Source organism: Xenopus laevis, chromosome 5S, assembly GCF_017654675.1.
Source record: "Xenopus laevis strain J_2021 chromosome 5S, Xenopus_laevis_v10.1, whole genome shotgun sequence".
Taxonomy (NCBI): Eukaryota; Metazoa; Chordata; class Amphibia; order Anura; family Pipidae; genus Xenopus; species Xenopus laevis.
The window spans coordinates 95,773,712-95,791,503 of record NC_054380.1 but is presented as its reverse complement, the minus strand read 5'-3'; the positions used below and the strand labels follow the sequence as shown (position 1 = coordinate 95,791,503).

The window sequence follows — 17,792 nt, the reverse complement described above, 5'->3', positions numbered from 1 at the left end:
ACCTTTAAAAATCAAAATGTGGATGCCATTAATTTACAGTTTTATAGAAGATTAAGCATGTAATTAGCTGTTAAATAGATGCGGTTGGCTAGGAGTTATCAGTTAATGGTGCAGAAAGAATTCATGATCTCATATGGGCAACGTAAATAATGGTAAAAAAAAAATTGTGCATCATTCCAAAAAGATTGCACAAATTGTTTACATGTTTTCTACATCATTGTCTATAATATGATTGTCATGATTTCTCGTTGCCTCTATTAAACCCAATCAACTTGTGAAACCGTAAATGCCTTATGGCTGGAATAATCAACTATGAGAGAAATTAATTCCCAAGATAATGAGATTTTACCCCTTCTGTCTGTATCATTACTTTCACAAAATCGTGGCTTTCTGCTCTGTAAAATCATTTCAATAAGAAATAACCTTATTCTGTTATGTTACATTTAAAATGGATTTATCACTTAATAAATGCAGAAAGCAAAAAAATAATCCCAATTTTGCAATTTATTAAGTCGTAAAAACAGGCTATTTTCACACAGTGACTTGAGTAAGTTTTCAGAATGGTTTTTGTCTGTGAACGAATAGAAAGGCAGGATAATTACACAGCTATGCATTTGGTTGGAGGAGCCCGTTTACATTTTCCATGACAGCTCTGGTTACAGAGGGAGAGATTTTAACAGAACAACAAATGTGCTGACTTTGACCAGCAAATAAAGGGGTGCCAGACTGAGCATATTTAACAATATTTACAATATTAATAGAAAATATATTGGTCTTTGTATTCCACAAGTATTCAATAGAATGAATTAGAATTTATCGAAGACATAGGTTTATAATAAAAAAAAAGAAATCAGTTCTAAGAGTGGCATAGAACAACACCCATGTGAGAGGTTGCTATTATATTGTAATTCTCAGAGTGGGACACGCAAGAAAAAAAAGACAATTGTTGAAAATTTCATTTATTTGACATGCCAAGGTATAGCCTGATGCGTTTTGTGCCTAAGGGAAGTACTTGCTCATAGGCTCTGAGTCTTGTAAGAACTTGTCATGTCAGAATAAATATCTGAACTTTTACAGCAGCTGTAGCTTGTTTTTCTGCTATGCCCCCACTCTGTGGTTTATCTGTTCCCATAGCAGATAGTCTGCTTTGATTATGTGTTATACCACTTGTTGTGCTCAGGTTGCTGCTATTACGTAACTGATATACTTGGGGGGGGGGTTTGTAAGGCAGGACCAACAGTAGGGCCTAAAAGGTGGGATAACAAACTAAAGCGCAATAATATTTAGATATTTCCTGCACATTAGCACCATGGTCATATATTTAGTATTATAATTATGGTGGGGGCAGCAAAACATCTGAAAACCTTTGAAATAATGTACAATTCAGTTTACATATTATGGGGCAGATTTATTATGTTCGCCACACATCGCCAGGCAACACTGGTGATGTGTGGCAATGGAGTCATTTTTTTTCATGCATTTTCTGTGAACCAATTATTTACAAAGGCATGAAGCAATGTAAAATAACGACAGTGAATCTGGAGTTCACATGGAGTAAAATTTCACATGCCTTGATACGTTTTCCCCCGAATTTTGTTTTACGCAGCATATTAAATAGACCCCAATATGCTGAATAACTAACCATTTGCGAATTAAAGAAATGCACTCTGCCAGGTTGATTTTATACATGAGTTGTTTTGCAAATCTATATTAGATAGTTACAGACAAAAGGAATAATATTATTCATCTAACAGTCCCCACAGGGGCGCAGCACTAACGAGGCAAATTGAGAAACTCGTCTCAGGCGGCAGCTCCCCACTGGTTACCAGGGCAACAAAACTTTAGGAGACATAATTTAATATACACAAGATTTGTGCATATTCTTATTAACAGTGCTTAGTGATGTCATCAGTTATATTCAGTGCATAGTGATGTAATTTGTATTGTGAGGTACTGAAACTTGTCGACTATGGAAAATGGCATTTCTTTATTTCAGAGCTTTCTGCATAATGAGCATCCAGACAATAGATTCCATATCTATATAATGTCAGGGTGCTTAAAGATTATGTTCGTTCGTAATATTCCAACACAAAGCAGGACTTAATTCTTTGTATCTCAATGTATTTAACTTTGCCACTCAGTTGCCAAGCCTTCATCATATATATATGCAGTACATGCAGTGTATATATGTTTGCACCTTTTTATAACCTCATATAGTAAATTATCCCCACTCATTTACTTTCTATTGATTTACTGTAAGTATGTAAGTCAGTGTATGTAACTAGAGGACTACCTGTTTATTAATATGCCAGCAGCCTGGCATATTAATTAAATGAACCTACTGCTAAAGAGATGAAGAGTTTGTAAAACTGACCCAACTGCTGAAGAATTAAACTGTTCAAAGTGCAATAAAGGAAGAGAAAACAAACATTAAAAACATACCGTGTTTGCATCAATGAGCACGAGACATCATGGAACAGGTTGCTACGCTTCTTATTAACAGCGCAGCATAGAGCAGTATTATAGGTTAAGCTGCAGTAAGATTTAAGTACAGTTCCATCAGCAGCCTGACTACATAATGGATTTGTAGCAGTATCTGGAAACCTTTTCTACCCCCCTCAAAAGAATCAGAAGAGAGAAGTGGATTAAATAAAGTGCTACCTTCTAGCATCCACACCAGAACTTATTAAATATAGAGAATCACAATCGTGTTGGAAAACCAATCTTCCTCTGCTAAAAAAATTGCAAGAATAAAGGGCTCCTTATCTCTTCGGCCTAATGCCGGTGGAAAGTAAATTAAAAGAGAAGAAAGGGAAGCGAAATATCATTTACTGGTGTCAATTAAATGTGTAAAGAAAAATCATTATTTTACATATCACTTTAAGTAATCAGGAAATCTGTCTTCTGTGCTGTGAAGCAATTGAGTATTAGTCTAGATAAGAATAGCTGTGAGTGCTTTGTGCAATGGGCCCTGATTGTCCCCTTGATCTTCAAATAAGTCACACAAAGTATCCATCTCCCAGGTCACTACGTCATTCTTCCAAGTCCTCCACTGTCAGAAAAGGCAACGCTGGGCAACACTCTAAGATGTTTATTTGGACCAGTGGCCGGACCTCGTCATCATACAGACCCGATGAAAGAAGGTAAGTGCCTCTTTATTGTATTGAGTAGTTCTTTGGCTCGTGTTGTTATTTAAAAGGAAGGGGGCACTGCAGAGTGAATTTTGAGAATTTTTTAATGGCTAAAATCCAAATGATTAACATCAAAAACTCTTACTGGGTACACACTCAATTTTATACACACAATTAGGGATCCAGATGATGTGAACGCTCCCTCAGTGGGTTATTCAACTTTTTCCAGGGACAGGCTCACTTTTCCTAGGCACTCTTGCTGATGCCCTTTATTTATGCAATAAAAAAAGAAATACTATGGGCTACAGGGTAACACGTACAATAATAGACAGTGTTTGTAACTGCAGTATTTAACTGACTGGGATCATTGATTTTTGTTTTAAATTACATTGTCATTTAGTTGGGAAAGAGTCAATATTACATTAACAAAAAGTATAAGGCTCATTTACATCTGCTAAACACTGACACTTAAAAGCAGATTTGTGCCCATCCACAGACAAAGAGCTTGTGCCTCATCTATACTAGCAATGTTGTGCTTTGCATGTTGTGCTATATGACCTTACTGTTGAATTAAATGCAACTGAAGGCCCTGTAAGGGCACTTCCACTGTCTTGCTTTCATGCACCCCCATATCTCAAAGGCACAAGATGTCAAGAAATGACTAGTCGGTTCTTGAAGACTCCAGTAACTGGAGTAAATTTTTGCCCTGATTGTGGCAGGCTTAATTACTGTAGTGTACTTGGAAATAATGTTGCATTGTGGTTAAGGCATGGGGAAGTGCAACTACTATTTAATGAGGTCCCTTATCTACAATTAAAGGGATACTGTCATGGGAAAAATGTTTTTTTCAAAATGCATCATTAAATAGTGCTGCAGAAGCAGAATTCTGCACTGAAATTCGTTTCTCAAAAGAGCAAAAAGATTTTTTTATATTTTGACATGGGGCTAGACATTTTGTCAGTTTCCCAGCTGCCAATCCTTTTACATCAGTTGGTTAAAGTGCAGCACCACAATTCTTTTCTTGAATAAAAATGCCTTTATTAGGAACACTGGCATGACCTGGATAAGCAACGTTTCAGGCTACACAGAGATTGGTGGAAGTTGGCCATTCAGGGTACGTGCACCAGAATCCACTGATTTGAAGTTTTGTGAGCTGATTCTACCAACCAACCAAGTTTCCCAGTTGCCCCCATTCATGTGACTCATGCTCTGATATACTTCATTCAATCTTTACTTCTGTACTGCAAGTTGGAGTGATATCACCCCTCCTTTTCCCCCCAGCAGCCTAACAATAGAACAATGTGAAGGTAACCACAAACAGTAGCAGCTCCCTAACACAAGATAACAGTTGCCTGGTAGATCTAAGAACAGCACTCAATAGTAAAATCCAGGTCCCACTGAGACACATTCAGTTACATTGAGTAGGAGAAACAACAGCCTGTCAGAAAGCAGTTCCATCCTAAGTGCTGGCTCTTTCTGAAAGCACATGACCAGGCAAAATGATCTGAGATGGCTGCCTATACACCAATGTTACAACTAAAAAAATATATACATGCTGGTTCAGGAATTACATTTTATATTGTAGAATGAATTATTTGCAGTGTAAACAGTGTCATTTAGAAATAAAAACATCATAAAAATCATGACAGGATCCCTTTAAATAAGTGGGTCAAGAGTAACCACAGTTCCATGAATATACAGTATGAATAAGTAAAACACACATACTCATGTAAGTATGTGTGTCTGGTAAGAAATATCTTCAGGCACCTTCAGAAACCCTTCAGGGCCCACTTTGAAAGGTAATATTTGATAATATTTCTTTTCCAGATGCCAGTGTGTGTTTTTTCTGATTCCTTTGTTTAATGAGCCTTCCCATGTATTTTAAAAGTTCTTAGAGGATTCCTTCATACTTGATTATACAGAGGCTGCATTTTATTGAAACTATATATACTATAGATCTTGTATACAAAGGAACCAGTAAATGTACATCCCACGTTGTATGACTGCATATTAAGAAATAGCAAACACATACTGACTGACTCTCAGATGAGGAGGAAGAGAGGAAGGAAGGAGAAGAATTTTAATATTTTCATTTTAACTACACTTAAAGCTAGATACTGCACCCTGCATCATGTATTGTCCCCTTAACTGAGAAAATATGGAATTAGGGAACAGCACATCCTTTAAAAGCCACTGAAGTCTGAAATATACAGTAAGTTATAATTAGAACTTTGCATTTTTTAAAAGTGATATTTTTAGAATAACATGCAGCTATCTATAAGGTAGCACATTTTCACAAAAATCCCCAGGACAACAATTATTTTTAAAAGTCTAGAAAATATTGAATGGCAGCTATTTTTATTTTCAGATGTAAAAGTGGGGGAGCAACACTAGCATGAAAAATATTCTTGGGGTGCCAAAGAGGTGCTGTGATTGTCCATTTGGTAGCCCCTGTGTGCATTGTCATCCTACAAGTTTGACAGTACATGTGGTTTATTTGCAACAAAAACTTACCTCCATTCCAGTAATTCAAAAACAAACACCTGCCACTGAGAGTAACATGTAAGAGCTTGGTTAGCAACATGTTGCTTATGAGCCACTGGTTGGGATCACTGCTTTAGAGATTACATTTTTGGATAACTAACTACATTAGAAACAATTTTATTTTACACATCTAATTACACATTTTTATTTTTACACTGAACTGTAACTTTAAAGCTGGGTCTTTCCACTCCATGCAATCCTATTGCCTTCCCTCTGAAAAAGCACCTGACATTCGATGAATTCCATGCCAACAGCTACTGTGCACTCAACTATCAATATGTCCTATTGTTTCAGTCCCCACACTTCTGTTTGTTTTTTCTCTCAGCCCCAGCAATAACCCCTCCTGCTAGACCAGGAGTGCCCATATTTTACTAATGTGAGGTCTAATGTCCCATTATGATCTACATCCATAAAGGCATTGTTAGCATTCTGTTCCATGGAAAATATTACTTAAATATTGATTTTTGGGAAAATATATATTGTTATATTTAACAAACCACTATTTCTTATGTAACCTTAATGTAATTAAATATATGAATGAAAAGCATGGAACAGGAGGGTGATTTAGACAAGCTGTTTGTTAACAGTGTCTTGAGATCTACTGATCACCAGCTAAAGGTCTACTGGTAGATCCCGATCTACCTTTTGGGCACCCCTGAGCTAGACAGTTCTCCCCACACCCAAGTACGACTATGGGGCATATTTATTATGCTGTGTAAAAAAAAATGCAGGATAATACACCACACATCGCCAGGCTTTCAATAAAAAAGGAATGATCTAACTTCAGATATATAAAATTGACTAAAAGGAGGGGATCTGACTTCCGCCAGTATTTAATTCTAACTCATGAATAATTCATTTAACATTAATAAATTACTAACAACCCGCTAAAACACCAATAAGGTGGTAAAGTGCCACCAAATGTGATCAATTCATGAAATTAATGTTAAATTAATTATTCATGAATTAGAAATTAAAAACAATAATTAAAAGGAAAATTAATTGTTTTTTAGTTTTACCCTATTTAATTTTAACTTATTGAGGTTAAGCACTAGCACTTTGTGGGATCAATTATTCAAACAAAAAGAGGGAATTCATAGATATTGGATCACGTGACCTAATGGTTTAACTGAAAACAGATCACACAGTGATATATATTCTTTTGTAATTTTTCTGATTAAGAAGACGGGGATACTTTTCTTCTTTTCTCCTATACAAAACATCGCCAGGCTTTGCCGTGTAAAAACAAAAGCATAAAAAATAGCATACTTTTTTTACGTAATGTAAAATAATGCTATAAAATCTGGTGTTCGCATGGCGTAAAATTAAACACTCCTTGCTAAATTTGCCATTCTACACAGCTTTTTCAAATTTTGGAGAGCAGGAGGAAGAGCTTGACCAGGACCCACCCACAAAGGGCCTAAACCGACTTTGCAGGGATCGCACATCACTAGTCTGGTGTGCCAGAGATTAAGGGGCATATTTATGTTATGTAAAACAAAATTCACCAGTGTAAAAAGCTGTGTAAAATGGCTGTGCAAACATTACATTTTTGGCTAAGTAACTATATTAGAAACATTTTTTTATTTTGCACAGCCTATCTATTTACCCAGTTTTTATTTTTACAATGAACTGTTCCTTTAAAGCCACACAGAAAATGGAAATGCATGGACCTTCCTGCTGTGGATTGGTTTGGAGCAGTGTACAAGGAGATCCCTGTATTTACACCAAGTAAATAGCAAGAGTAAAGTATAAGGTAAACTCTTTCACATTAATAGATACAACAGGCGACTTGGTGCTAAGCAACTGAGGTGCAACTGCTGCTGTCAAACTTTTTCCAGTTCCAAGGTCCAATGGTTGGCCAAGGACAACCTTGAAGTTTGAACTTTTGGTCTTTCATAGTTTTGCAAATATCTAGGACAGCAAATGCATATTTAGTTGAAATGTATGTGACTGACCAATCTTCTCTTTAAGTCTCCTTCAGGCTGAACCCTGCCACCCTGCAAATGTTCCAATTCCAATAGGGGTGCCCCATATTTCGGGGTAAAACTGGATTAAAGGAATTGTTCAGTGTAAAAATAAAAACTGGGTAAATACATAGGCTGTGCAAAATAAAAAATGTTTCTAATATAGTTAGTTAGGCAAAAATGTAATGTACTGTATAAAGGCTGGAGTGATTTGATGTATAACAAGTCAGTCAGGACACTACTTCCTGCTTTTCAGTTTACACTGACTGGTTACCCTGGTTACCAGGCAGTAACCAATCAGAGACTTGAGGGGGGGCACATGGGTCATATCTGTTGCTTTTGAATCTGAGCTGAATGCTGAGGATCATTTGCAAACTCACTGAACAGAAATGTACCATGTGGCCCCCCTTCAAGTCGCTGACTAACTCAGAGTTATAGAGCTGAAAAGCAGGAAGTTGGATTCTGGCTATTTTATTAGATATCTGTTCACTCCAGACTTTATACATTACATTTTTGGCTAACTAACTATATTAGAAATTTTTTTTATTTTGCACAGCCTATCTATTTACCCAGTTTTTATTTTCACACTGAACTATTCCATTAATGTAAAGGGATTTGTGCCCAAACATTTCTGTGCCAACAGTAGTAAATGTGCACCTTGGCATTAGATATGATTTTAAGTTAAGACTGTTAAAACACTCCTAACTGTATTGTGCTTTCAGTATATAATAGCCCTTAACCCCAGACTTCTATTAAGAGAGCTTGTTCACCTCCACCTCTACTGAAAGCGTAAGCAGTAAGTGGAAATCATTCATTCAAACAATCTCTTTTTGCTACATAAAAACCTTGCCATCAGGGTGAATGCTTGATTTCATACCTGCAGTGCAGTCTTTAGGCAACTCTGACAAGTTCTTTAGAAAAGCAATAAAAGCTTTACCTATAGAATTATATTTCATTGTCTGTGACTGATTGCATCATTTATAGCAAGCTGGCTTTAGGGAAATATTGCACATAATAATGGGGTAGTTCCTTACCATGGCGTATTCCTCAAGGAATTAGTGCTCAATAGAATATTAACTACAAATGTTAACCACAATACAGAAACTACTCCTTAAATAAAATTAGATTAAAAAAATATATATATATTAATTTCAGTGCCTCTCTGGTTTCTAGTATAAGGTTTATATGACTCTAAGAATATCACACAGCAGCCTAACCCTTTCCAAGGAGCCATAACATAATTTCACTTTCCCTGTAGTTGCCCAAAAATACACATCTTAAAGGAAAACTATACCCCCAAAATGAATACTTGAGCAACAGATTGTTATATCAAATTAAGTGGCATATTAAAGAATCTTATCAAACTGGAATATATATTTAAGTAAATATTGCCCCTTTACATCTCTTGCCTTAAAGCACCATTTCATGATGGTCTTTGTGTTGCCTCAGAGATCACCTGACCAGAAATACTACAGCTCTAACTGTACCAGAAAAAAGTTTGGAAGAAAAAGACAGAACTCTTAATTGGCTCATGTGAATTAACAAGTATAGTTTGTTTGGTATGTTTGTGTACACTGTGAATCATACCATACCAGGGGGTGGCCCTTATTTATTTTTTTTTAAAACGGCAGTTTTCTATTTATGATTGCCCAATGGCACATACTTCTAAAAAAGTATATTATTATGAAAATGGTTTATTTACATGAAGCAGCGTTTTACATACTGTATGAGCTGTTTTATGCAATATCTTTTTATAGTGATCTACATTGTTCAGGGGGGATAGTTTTCCTTCAAAGGTAATTGAAAACTGTGCATGCCTCAAGTGAGGACAGTATTGCTACCATATAAGCTATCCAGGGAGGAAAAGGGATCTGCTACATCTCTTCACTTCTGCATCCAAATATTCGAATAAGACTCCTTTGTTCCTCTCAGAGCCACTACCCAATTCCATTGTTGCATCCCATCTTACACCATTCTGTCTTCCTACTGCTTTTTGGAACACTGACATAAGATTTGATTTAGTCAAAACTATTTTGGCCTTAACTACAGTAAATAGCAGCACTTGCTGTCCTACTCTATCTGTCTCTGAGTTGCCTACCAATAAAGATTGTAATCTCTCTATGGGGCAGAGGCCCCCTTCCTTTTATCTCTTAACACTTAGCACTTAATCACAAATATAATGTATGGATTGTAATTATTTTTTGTTTAATATTGTAATGTCCCCCCTCTCTTATATTAATTTGATATTTGAATCTACAGCACACGTAGCTCTGTGTACATAAATACTGTATATACATAAAAGTGAATTTTAAACAGCAGGGGAGAGAAAATACCCTGTGTTATATGTGCTAAATACTAAATATTTCTATTAGACTAGGTCAAAGGGAAGCCTACAAAATGAATGCATATTGTCCCTTTATAAAGTTATGAGCAAAAATCAGATATCAGGCGTGCTTTAAGTGATATAAATTAAATGGTGAAATACTTATAAGTGATTTTTCAAACATTGCCAAGATCCTTAGTAAACACAGACCTTCCTTAAACCTAATCCTTTTTCATATTTTAGCTTTAAACTGCAGCAGACATTTAGATGGATTGCACCTTTATTATAAACCCAAGACCTTCTTGTACTAACGGACTGATTCATCAACATTCAAATTAAAAGTTACACTGTGATTCACATTTTTTGCACTAAAACTCAGGAATTAGAGTTTCCAAAACTATTAAGCTCAAAATATTTTTATTGAAAACTTCAGCATCTAAAAGCTTTTTAGTTCACAAAAAGTTGGCCTAGGCAACATTTAATAGAACCATTGAAAATTATGAGTATAGTACAAATTCAATGCATTTGAGTTGTTTTTATGGTTTTATTAGATCAAATTTTTTAGATTCAATTGTTTTGGAGATGCATTACTAAACCCTGATATACAGTATTCTATGATACCATAGACTGGATGGAAAAAAGTGAATAATAGTTAAATTTTTTATGTCTGGCTATAAATTATTACATCTTCCTTGAATTTGATAATTATTAAGTGCAAAAAATTAGGAAAACTTTAGCATCTAAATGCTTGCAAGTTCATGTTGAATCAATTAGAGTTGTCCTAAGCAAAATGTAATATAAGTGAAAGTCATGAGTATAATACAAATTCAATGTATTTGCATTTTTTTCAAAGTTTTATTAGATTTTATTAATTAGATTAATTTTTCAAAATTTTAAATGTGCAACTCATTAAATGGCCGATATATAATATGATGCCACAGACTGGATGGATAAAAGTGGATGATAGTTCCATTTATGGTTGTCTTTAAATGATTGTGTCTTCCAGAGCATGACATTACACAGGTGGAATATGAAAAAAGCACATATATTGTGGTAACACTGCCTTACAAAAAAAAGTTAAATTATTAGGCATATTTACTTAAATTTTTTGTTATAGTTTTTATTATGGTACTGGAATTTGCTGTTGGAACCATATGCATTACAGTTATATTATACTTATATTTTTATCCAACACTTATTACTTTTAAGGAACATAAGTAAATAAAAACAGTATTTCATATCACACTTGGGGCCAGATTCATCACTGCTCCTTAATTTTGAAAGTTACTGCTTAAAACACAAAAAAATAGCAGTTCAGATTTACAAATCATTTTTCATGTTACACACTGCAGATTTTAAGTAACTTGGAAACTGATTTTCACCAATTCAGCAAGTTCCCCAATGCAAGACATGCATTACATTAAATATAATGCAATTCTCATCTTTTTTTTCTAGGACTTACCAAACCAAATCAGAGTTATAGTGAAGTGCTGATGAAGAATCATTTGGTCAAAGAAGTAATTTTTCAATAGATATGGAGACATAGGCATTTAGCAATTTCTGAAAAATGTATTACAATGAATTTGGAACTTCTCTATACTATTACTATAGAGAAAACAAAATACATAAATTAGAATATTTCTGTAAAGGATCTCATTCATCCAGGTCATGGTATATCTATAGTTATAAGCCAATTAAACTGGACTTGCTGTATTTTCTTTTTCCTTGAAGATGTTTCACTTGTCATCTGACTTTCTCAATTCAGTCTGATGAGTATCCACACTCTAAGGCAAAGCTTTTCTTTCATATGTAGCATGGTTATAATTTATGTATATCCACGAATATCAAAAACTGGCCTTTCAAAGCCTTGAAAAAGGTCATAATGAGGACAGAAACATTGATATGATGTACTAAAAATAAAGAGGTGAAGATTTTTTTCATGGGTGTGCGGGTTTTTGATATACACACACACACACACACACACACACACACACACTATATTCTGGATAACTTAACATTACTGATCTCAGACTCAGGCAATTGTTTTCTTTAAATAATAGAGAGTTGTACTATGTTAACCACACTGAACTAAGAAAGTTTTTCGGGAGTAACATCCATAACATATTCGGCTTATACCCGAATTCAGTTTTGGATTTTCACCTAACCATCAATAGATATTTCATGTGATAAACTATGACATAAGTACTCTCATCAAATTGAATCTGTGCAAAAGTTATCCTTATACTGTATGTTATATCGACATGTGAATTAATGCCTTGTTTAATTACGGTGCTACGGAAGCACTTAAATATACATTATGTCCGGCCATGCACATTGTCACTTTCAAGATTGCATTACACTAACCTTTCAGCTCACCCTGACCGTAAAACATGCCACGAGTTCTAGTTGTCAAAAGCTGGTGAGCTCTGTTCTAATCAATATGAGAAGGAGGCTGCCAAGCTTCATTCAAAAGTTTTTGCACTTCAGTCATTATATTTTTTGCAGGTAGTGGTAACAGAGATTTGAATTAAAATGTATGCGGTTAATAGCAGTGGTACTTTCCCTATAAAATGAGCAACAGTAGTGAAATTAGATTAGTCTTGGGTGAGGTATATCTAGGATTATGTGCCATTGCCTCCTAAAGCAACAGGGGTTACCTCTGCAACCAAGTGTCTTTGCCTTCTAAACTCTCTCCCCCATCCTATTTCATATTAATAAAAGGAATAGAGCCTATCAATACTGAAAGGAAAAATAATTGCTCAACGCTGTGAAAGAACAGGGCCTCCTGTGCACGACTGCTCCACAATTCCCCCCGAAAGTGAAAATACAAATGCTGAATGTACTGTAAGTTTAAATTGTCTCTGTCTCACATCAAATCAAAAAGAATACATTTTAGAACTTTAAATTATATTTAAGGGCCCATTTACTTAGCTCGAGTGAAGGAATAGAGGGGAAAAAAAAACTTTGAATTTCGAATGTTTTTTTTGGCTACTTCAACCTTCGACTACGACTTTGACTCAAACGATTCGAACTAAAAATCGATAGTCGAAGTACTGTCTCTTTAAGAAAAAACTTCGACCCCCTAGTTCGCCACCTAAAAGCTACCGAAGTCAATGTTAGCCTATGGGAAAGGTCCCCATAGGCTTTGCAATGTTTTTTTTGGTCGAACAAAAATCGTTCGATCGATGGATTAAAATCCTTTGAATCGAATGTTTTTTTTTTTCAATTGAACGTTTTTTTCGTTCAATCGAACGTTTTTTTCGTTCAGTCGAATGAATAGCGCTAAATCTTTCAACTCCGACAGTCGAATATCGAGGGTTAATTAACCCTCGATATTCGACCTTAAGTAAATTTGCCCCTAAGTGTACAATTATAATATACACACAAAAAACCCACAAACAGAACAGAGCACAAAATTCTATGTAACTTTACTTGTCTGCATTAGATTTTATATTTGCTTGGTGTGAATTATGTAACTCGGAGGCCATGCGTACGTATCAGCATCTACAGCATGCTTTTAAATTATATCCACTAGCTAAACACTTTTTACTAGAACAATCTATTTGGCATGCAATGAGCAAACCATGTTGTTCGCCCATTAGCAGATTGTCATTTTAAGGGATTAAGTGCGCCATTTGCATTTACTGATATTCCGCAGCAAGAAATCCAATTAGCATAAATGTTGTAGGAAGACGCACAAGAAAGGTTGAGTCATCTTTGACATTTGTAGCTGGAAGCTCTTCACTATCCCCCAGAGCCATAACCATTTGAGTGAAGCTCACAAAGTTACAACAGCCTGTGAAATTACACGTGTTCTGCGTGGAAAAACCAAATGTATTCCAACAGACATAAAATCCATTTAATACTGCAGAGAGGTGACATATGAAACATGTTAAACCTCATTAAGTTAGTCTATTAAATTCAGCATTCAGGAATTGCATATTTTATTCCCCCCCATACTACCACTTATGTTTTAATATTTTATTACAACCCATTATTAAATCGCAAAAACATACAATCAATTACAAAATATACTAGTTAAATTATTACAGACCCCTGTTTGTAATAAATTATTGTAAAGGATTGTTTGACTTGCTAGAACTATATGAATAAATGATGATGATCCTGGTCTATAGGGTAAAGCTCTCCAAAGACCTTACACAAAAATACCTAATTTCACTGGATAAACTACTTTTTTTTTCTATGATTTGCCTATTAAAAGATTCTGTAAGAATAATTACTCTTCCACCCAGCACATTGGAAAAAATGCCTCCCCACAATAGCTTCTATATTACTTTTCTCTATAGCTGCATTATATTTCCTCATACGATTCTTGTTGACTACAGTTCAGGACCCCTGGTGGACATGACGTTTGTTAAAAGTTAAATCCCTTGGTTACATGGCTACACACGCTTCTTGGTTAGGTGTTAATGGGATTTTCACACTACAGGAGGACAAAGAGAAAAGGCTATGCTCACAAAACTAATGGAGTAATATGCAAGGTTGAAAAGGAAGTCTTCATAGCATATATGAAAAACAAATAAAAATGAGATAATTATACATTGACCTACTAATATTTAAGAATATCCCCCTGCCCTGCCACCCATGGCAAATAATATTAGGTATTATAGCCTTATACTAGCTTTACTCCTATGGCAGCAGGAAATGTGATGCCCAATTTAACTTTAAAACTATAGACTTCAGGATTTCAAATTTCTGTAATTTATTTCTATTTATTCTTAGAAATTTCTACCAAAAAATCAAAGATCATGATCTTCTGGACAAAAGGAAAACTGTGACGGCATTAAAAGCAGGAGAAGACAGAGCTATACTTCTGGGACTTACAATGATGGTGTGCTCCATTATGATGTATTTTCTCCTAGGAATAACATTGCTGCGATCATACATGCAGAGGTAATTTGGTTTCCCTCCTACAGTTATATATTTGATTTCATTGCATTTATTAGGGTATTTTCTTTTCTATATACATTTTCAATCTGTTTCAAAACATTTACCAGCAGTGTATAATTTCCGCTGTTTAAAAGCAGACCTTTCAGTTGAAAAAAAAAAAACTTTTATTCCAAACACATATTCATTCTTTTTCTTTATAGTTAAGTACAGAAATCTAAAATTACACCAGCTGTCTTTGTGAAATAAAGTGCATTAACTTTAACGGCGGGTGGAATTTATCAGAAGGAACATAGAGATGGCAACAAGCAATGCACAGCACAAGTTTATCACTACAAAGAGTAACTTACGGGCCGGGGGAGCAAATAGCTTTCCAGTAAAAGATGGAATCCATTAATACACCCTTCATGGTGTGTTCTGCAGACTTATGATAAGAAGTAGCCTAGGTGGCCTCCCACCACCATAAATTCAGCCTTGGCAAATAACTATCAGCATGAGAGACTACACTAAAACACATTTGAGAGTCTAAATAATGAATTTTGCATTTTTATGTATTTTTATGTGCTAGATAGAGTTTAGATACAACAAACCATTTAATTCAGGTTTAATGAATTTTTTTCCCCAAAAATCATTGCACTTTTAGCATCTGCATTTGGGGGGAGGGGGGAATAAGACTAAAATCACTGACCTTAGCAGCAGACTCTGTAAAGTGAAAGTCAATTTCTGGTCACTAATTTTGCCAAGATAAGCCAATGACAATGGTGAAAAACATAGACTGAGAACATGCCTTTGTCCTGGTAGAAATGAAAACGAATATGTCTTAAAAGCAAACCGTCATGGGTATAAATTCAACAAAACTGCAGTAAATGTTTTATAAATCTTTTTCATCAGCAAGTTTAATTATTAATGAAATGGCAAAGGAATTCAACTGGTTACAGTAGATGCCTGGTGATCTTTAAAGCAAATGTAAAAGAATATAACCCAGGTTTCAAGATTGTAATAGAATGTACGAGAAGGCTTAAAGTAGTGAGGCATTCAATTAGAAAAAAAAAATCAGGCACCATGGGGAATATAGATGCCTGCTGAGCTAAAATCAAGCACTTTGTTTTGTTTAAAATTTCTTCAGATAAGAATACAAGGGCAACATATTTATATACACATTTATAAAAAAAAATTGTGCTAAGAAGGTAGAGATAGTAAGAGAAATTATTGAGCAAATTTACAAACCTTCATGAATTCATGCTTAAACTTTAATGGGGCTTCTTGCCATGTGCAATGGTCTGGGTGTCAGAAATGTAGCTGTGCCCATTCAGGTACAGAGATTCACAAAAGATAAAAGGTGTAATGTAATAAAAATAAATACTTTTCCCCAGGTGCAATAACTTATAGCAACCAATCAGCAGGTAGCATTTACTGGTCACCTGTTTAAAATCAAACATCTAATTGGCTGCCATGCTACTGCTATGAGTGTGTTCCTGCATGGTGGTTTTACTAGCTGTGTCCACATCATATGTACAGTATATCTGTATATATTGGGAGCCCTTGTAACTACTGCTTGGGTTATGTCCTCTGATTGTCAAGATAATTGTTTTTTGGCCTACTAACCTATTCCCAACAATAGCATCAACAATATATTCATGGCACAGTATCCTGTGCATTAAATACTTTGAGGTTCCACAATGTTCATTGTACATTAAAAAGGTCTTCCCTATTCCCTATACAAACAACACTGGACCAATAATTGATAATGCAGTCTTCTAGAAAGGATAAAAGGAGCCACTACATTACAGAAGGTCTCAATGAATATTTTCCTTAAGTGAATGTTTCTTCTGTCCTTAGGAGCATTATTTGTGTGCTGATTTTATATACCGTAAACCTCTGAACTGCAATGGAAACTAAAGCACTAACCCACCCACCAAACACCCTAGTTTAAAGAGCGGTGGCCTATGCATACAAATTTATTTTTTATAAAAGTTATTAAAATAGGAAATCTGAGTAATTCAGAAGCCACTGTCTTACAAGAAGCTCTAATTTTCATTCTCCCATAACTGTATATTAGTTTTAGTTGCAATATCCTAAGTTCTACTAAACTTCTTTTGCTTAGACTAATGGCATAGGTTCCTTTATCACAATTTAACATGATTCCCAACCCTTTTTAAGTTTGAAAGAAGGTAGATCTATTATTTGTAGCTCAGATTCATTCATCATGGTTGTAAGGAAAGAAGATGTTAAAAACCAGACAAAGTTTGTAATTTCTTTTTAAAAACAAAGATGGATTAATCCTTAACCCAATTTACAAATAATACTAATTCTGCCCCCTAGTGTCAATTTACCTAGCAACCTTTGAGTCTTTAAATTTAGGAATACCTAAAACACTGGTCCAATTAGAAAATGTTCCATTTACAACCACTCTTTGTAATCTATCTTTTAGCAAGTTCTCTATCCAGGTAGAAATACTATGTTCCAGGCCAACATTCCTTAATTTAGCCAGTAAACCTTCTGTGTGGCACTGTATCAAATGCTTTAGCAAAGTGTGCTTTCAAGCACAACTGATTGATTACACAGGTTACATTTATTTTTACAGCCCCCTGTTGAGTAGACATGCTGTGCTTTGCTTTGCCTTCTCAGCAACTGAAGGTTTATAGATGTATTCTGGAAGAATTGTATAGTTTCAGAAAGTCAGAATGAGGAATGTCAGGAATGTAGTTATGATAAAGGGGAACCCATCCTAGCCTGCTGATTTATCAATGTCTGAATTTGGGATTTATTCCACAATTCAAGTTTTTTTTCTCAAAACTTGCATTTTAGAGATTTATTAGCCGCAAAAAACTCGAATGTTAAAATCCAGCAACCAAACCAAAGATTGTTTTTCAATGCAGGTTTTTCAAATGTTTTGTATTTTGATTAAAGGGTTGGTAG

General features: G+C 35.1%; 1 protein-coding gene across 2 annotated transcripts in view; it reads left to right on the top strand.

Annotated features, from left to right (window-relative positions):
- Window positions 1-17,792, top strand: part of kcnmb2.S (potassium channel subfamily M regulatory beta subunit 2 S homeolog) — a 206,929-nt gene that overhangs the window by 173,216 nt on the left and 15,921 nt on the right. For both annotated transcript variants that reach the window (XM_018265695.2, XM_041564863.1), the window contains exons 3-4: window positions 3,024-3,143; window positions 14,709-14,879. In XM_018265695.2, coding sequence (XP_018121184.2) covers window positions 3,088-3,143; window positions 14,709-14,879 — 227 coding nt within the window. In that variant the 5' untranslated portion in view covers window positions 3,024-3,087. The remainder of the gene's footprint in view (window positions 1-3,023; window positions 3,144-14,708; window positions 14,880-17,792) is intronic.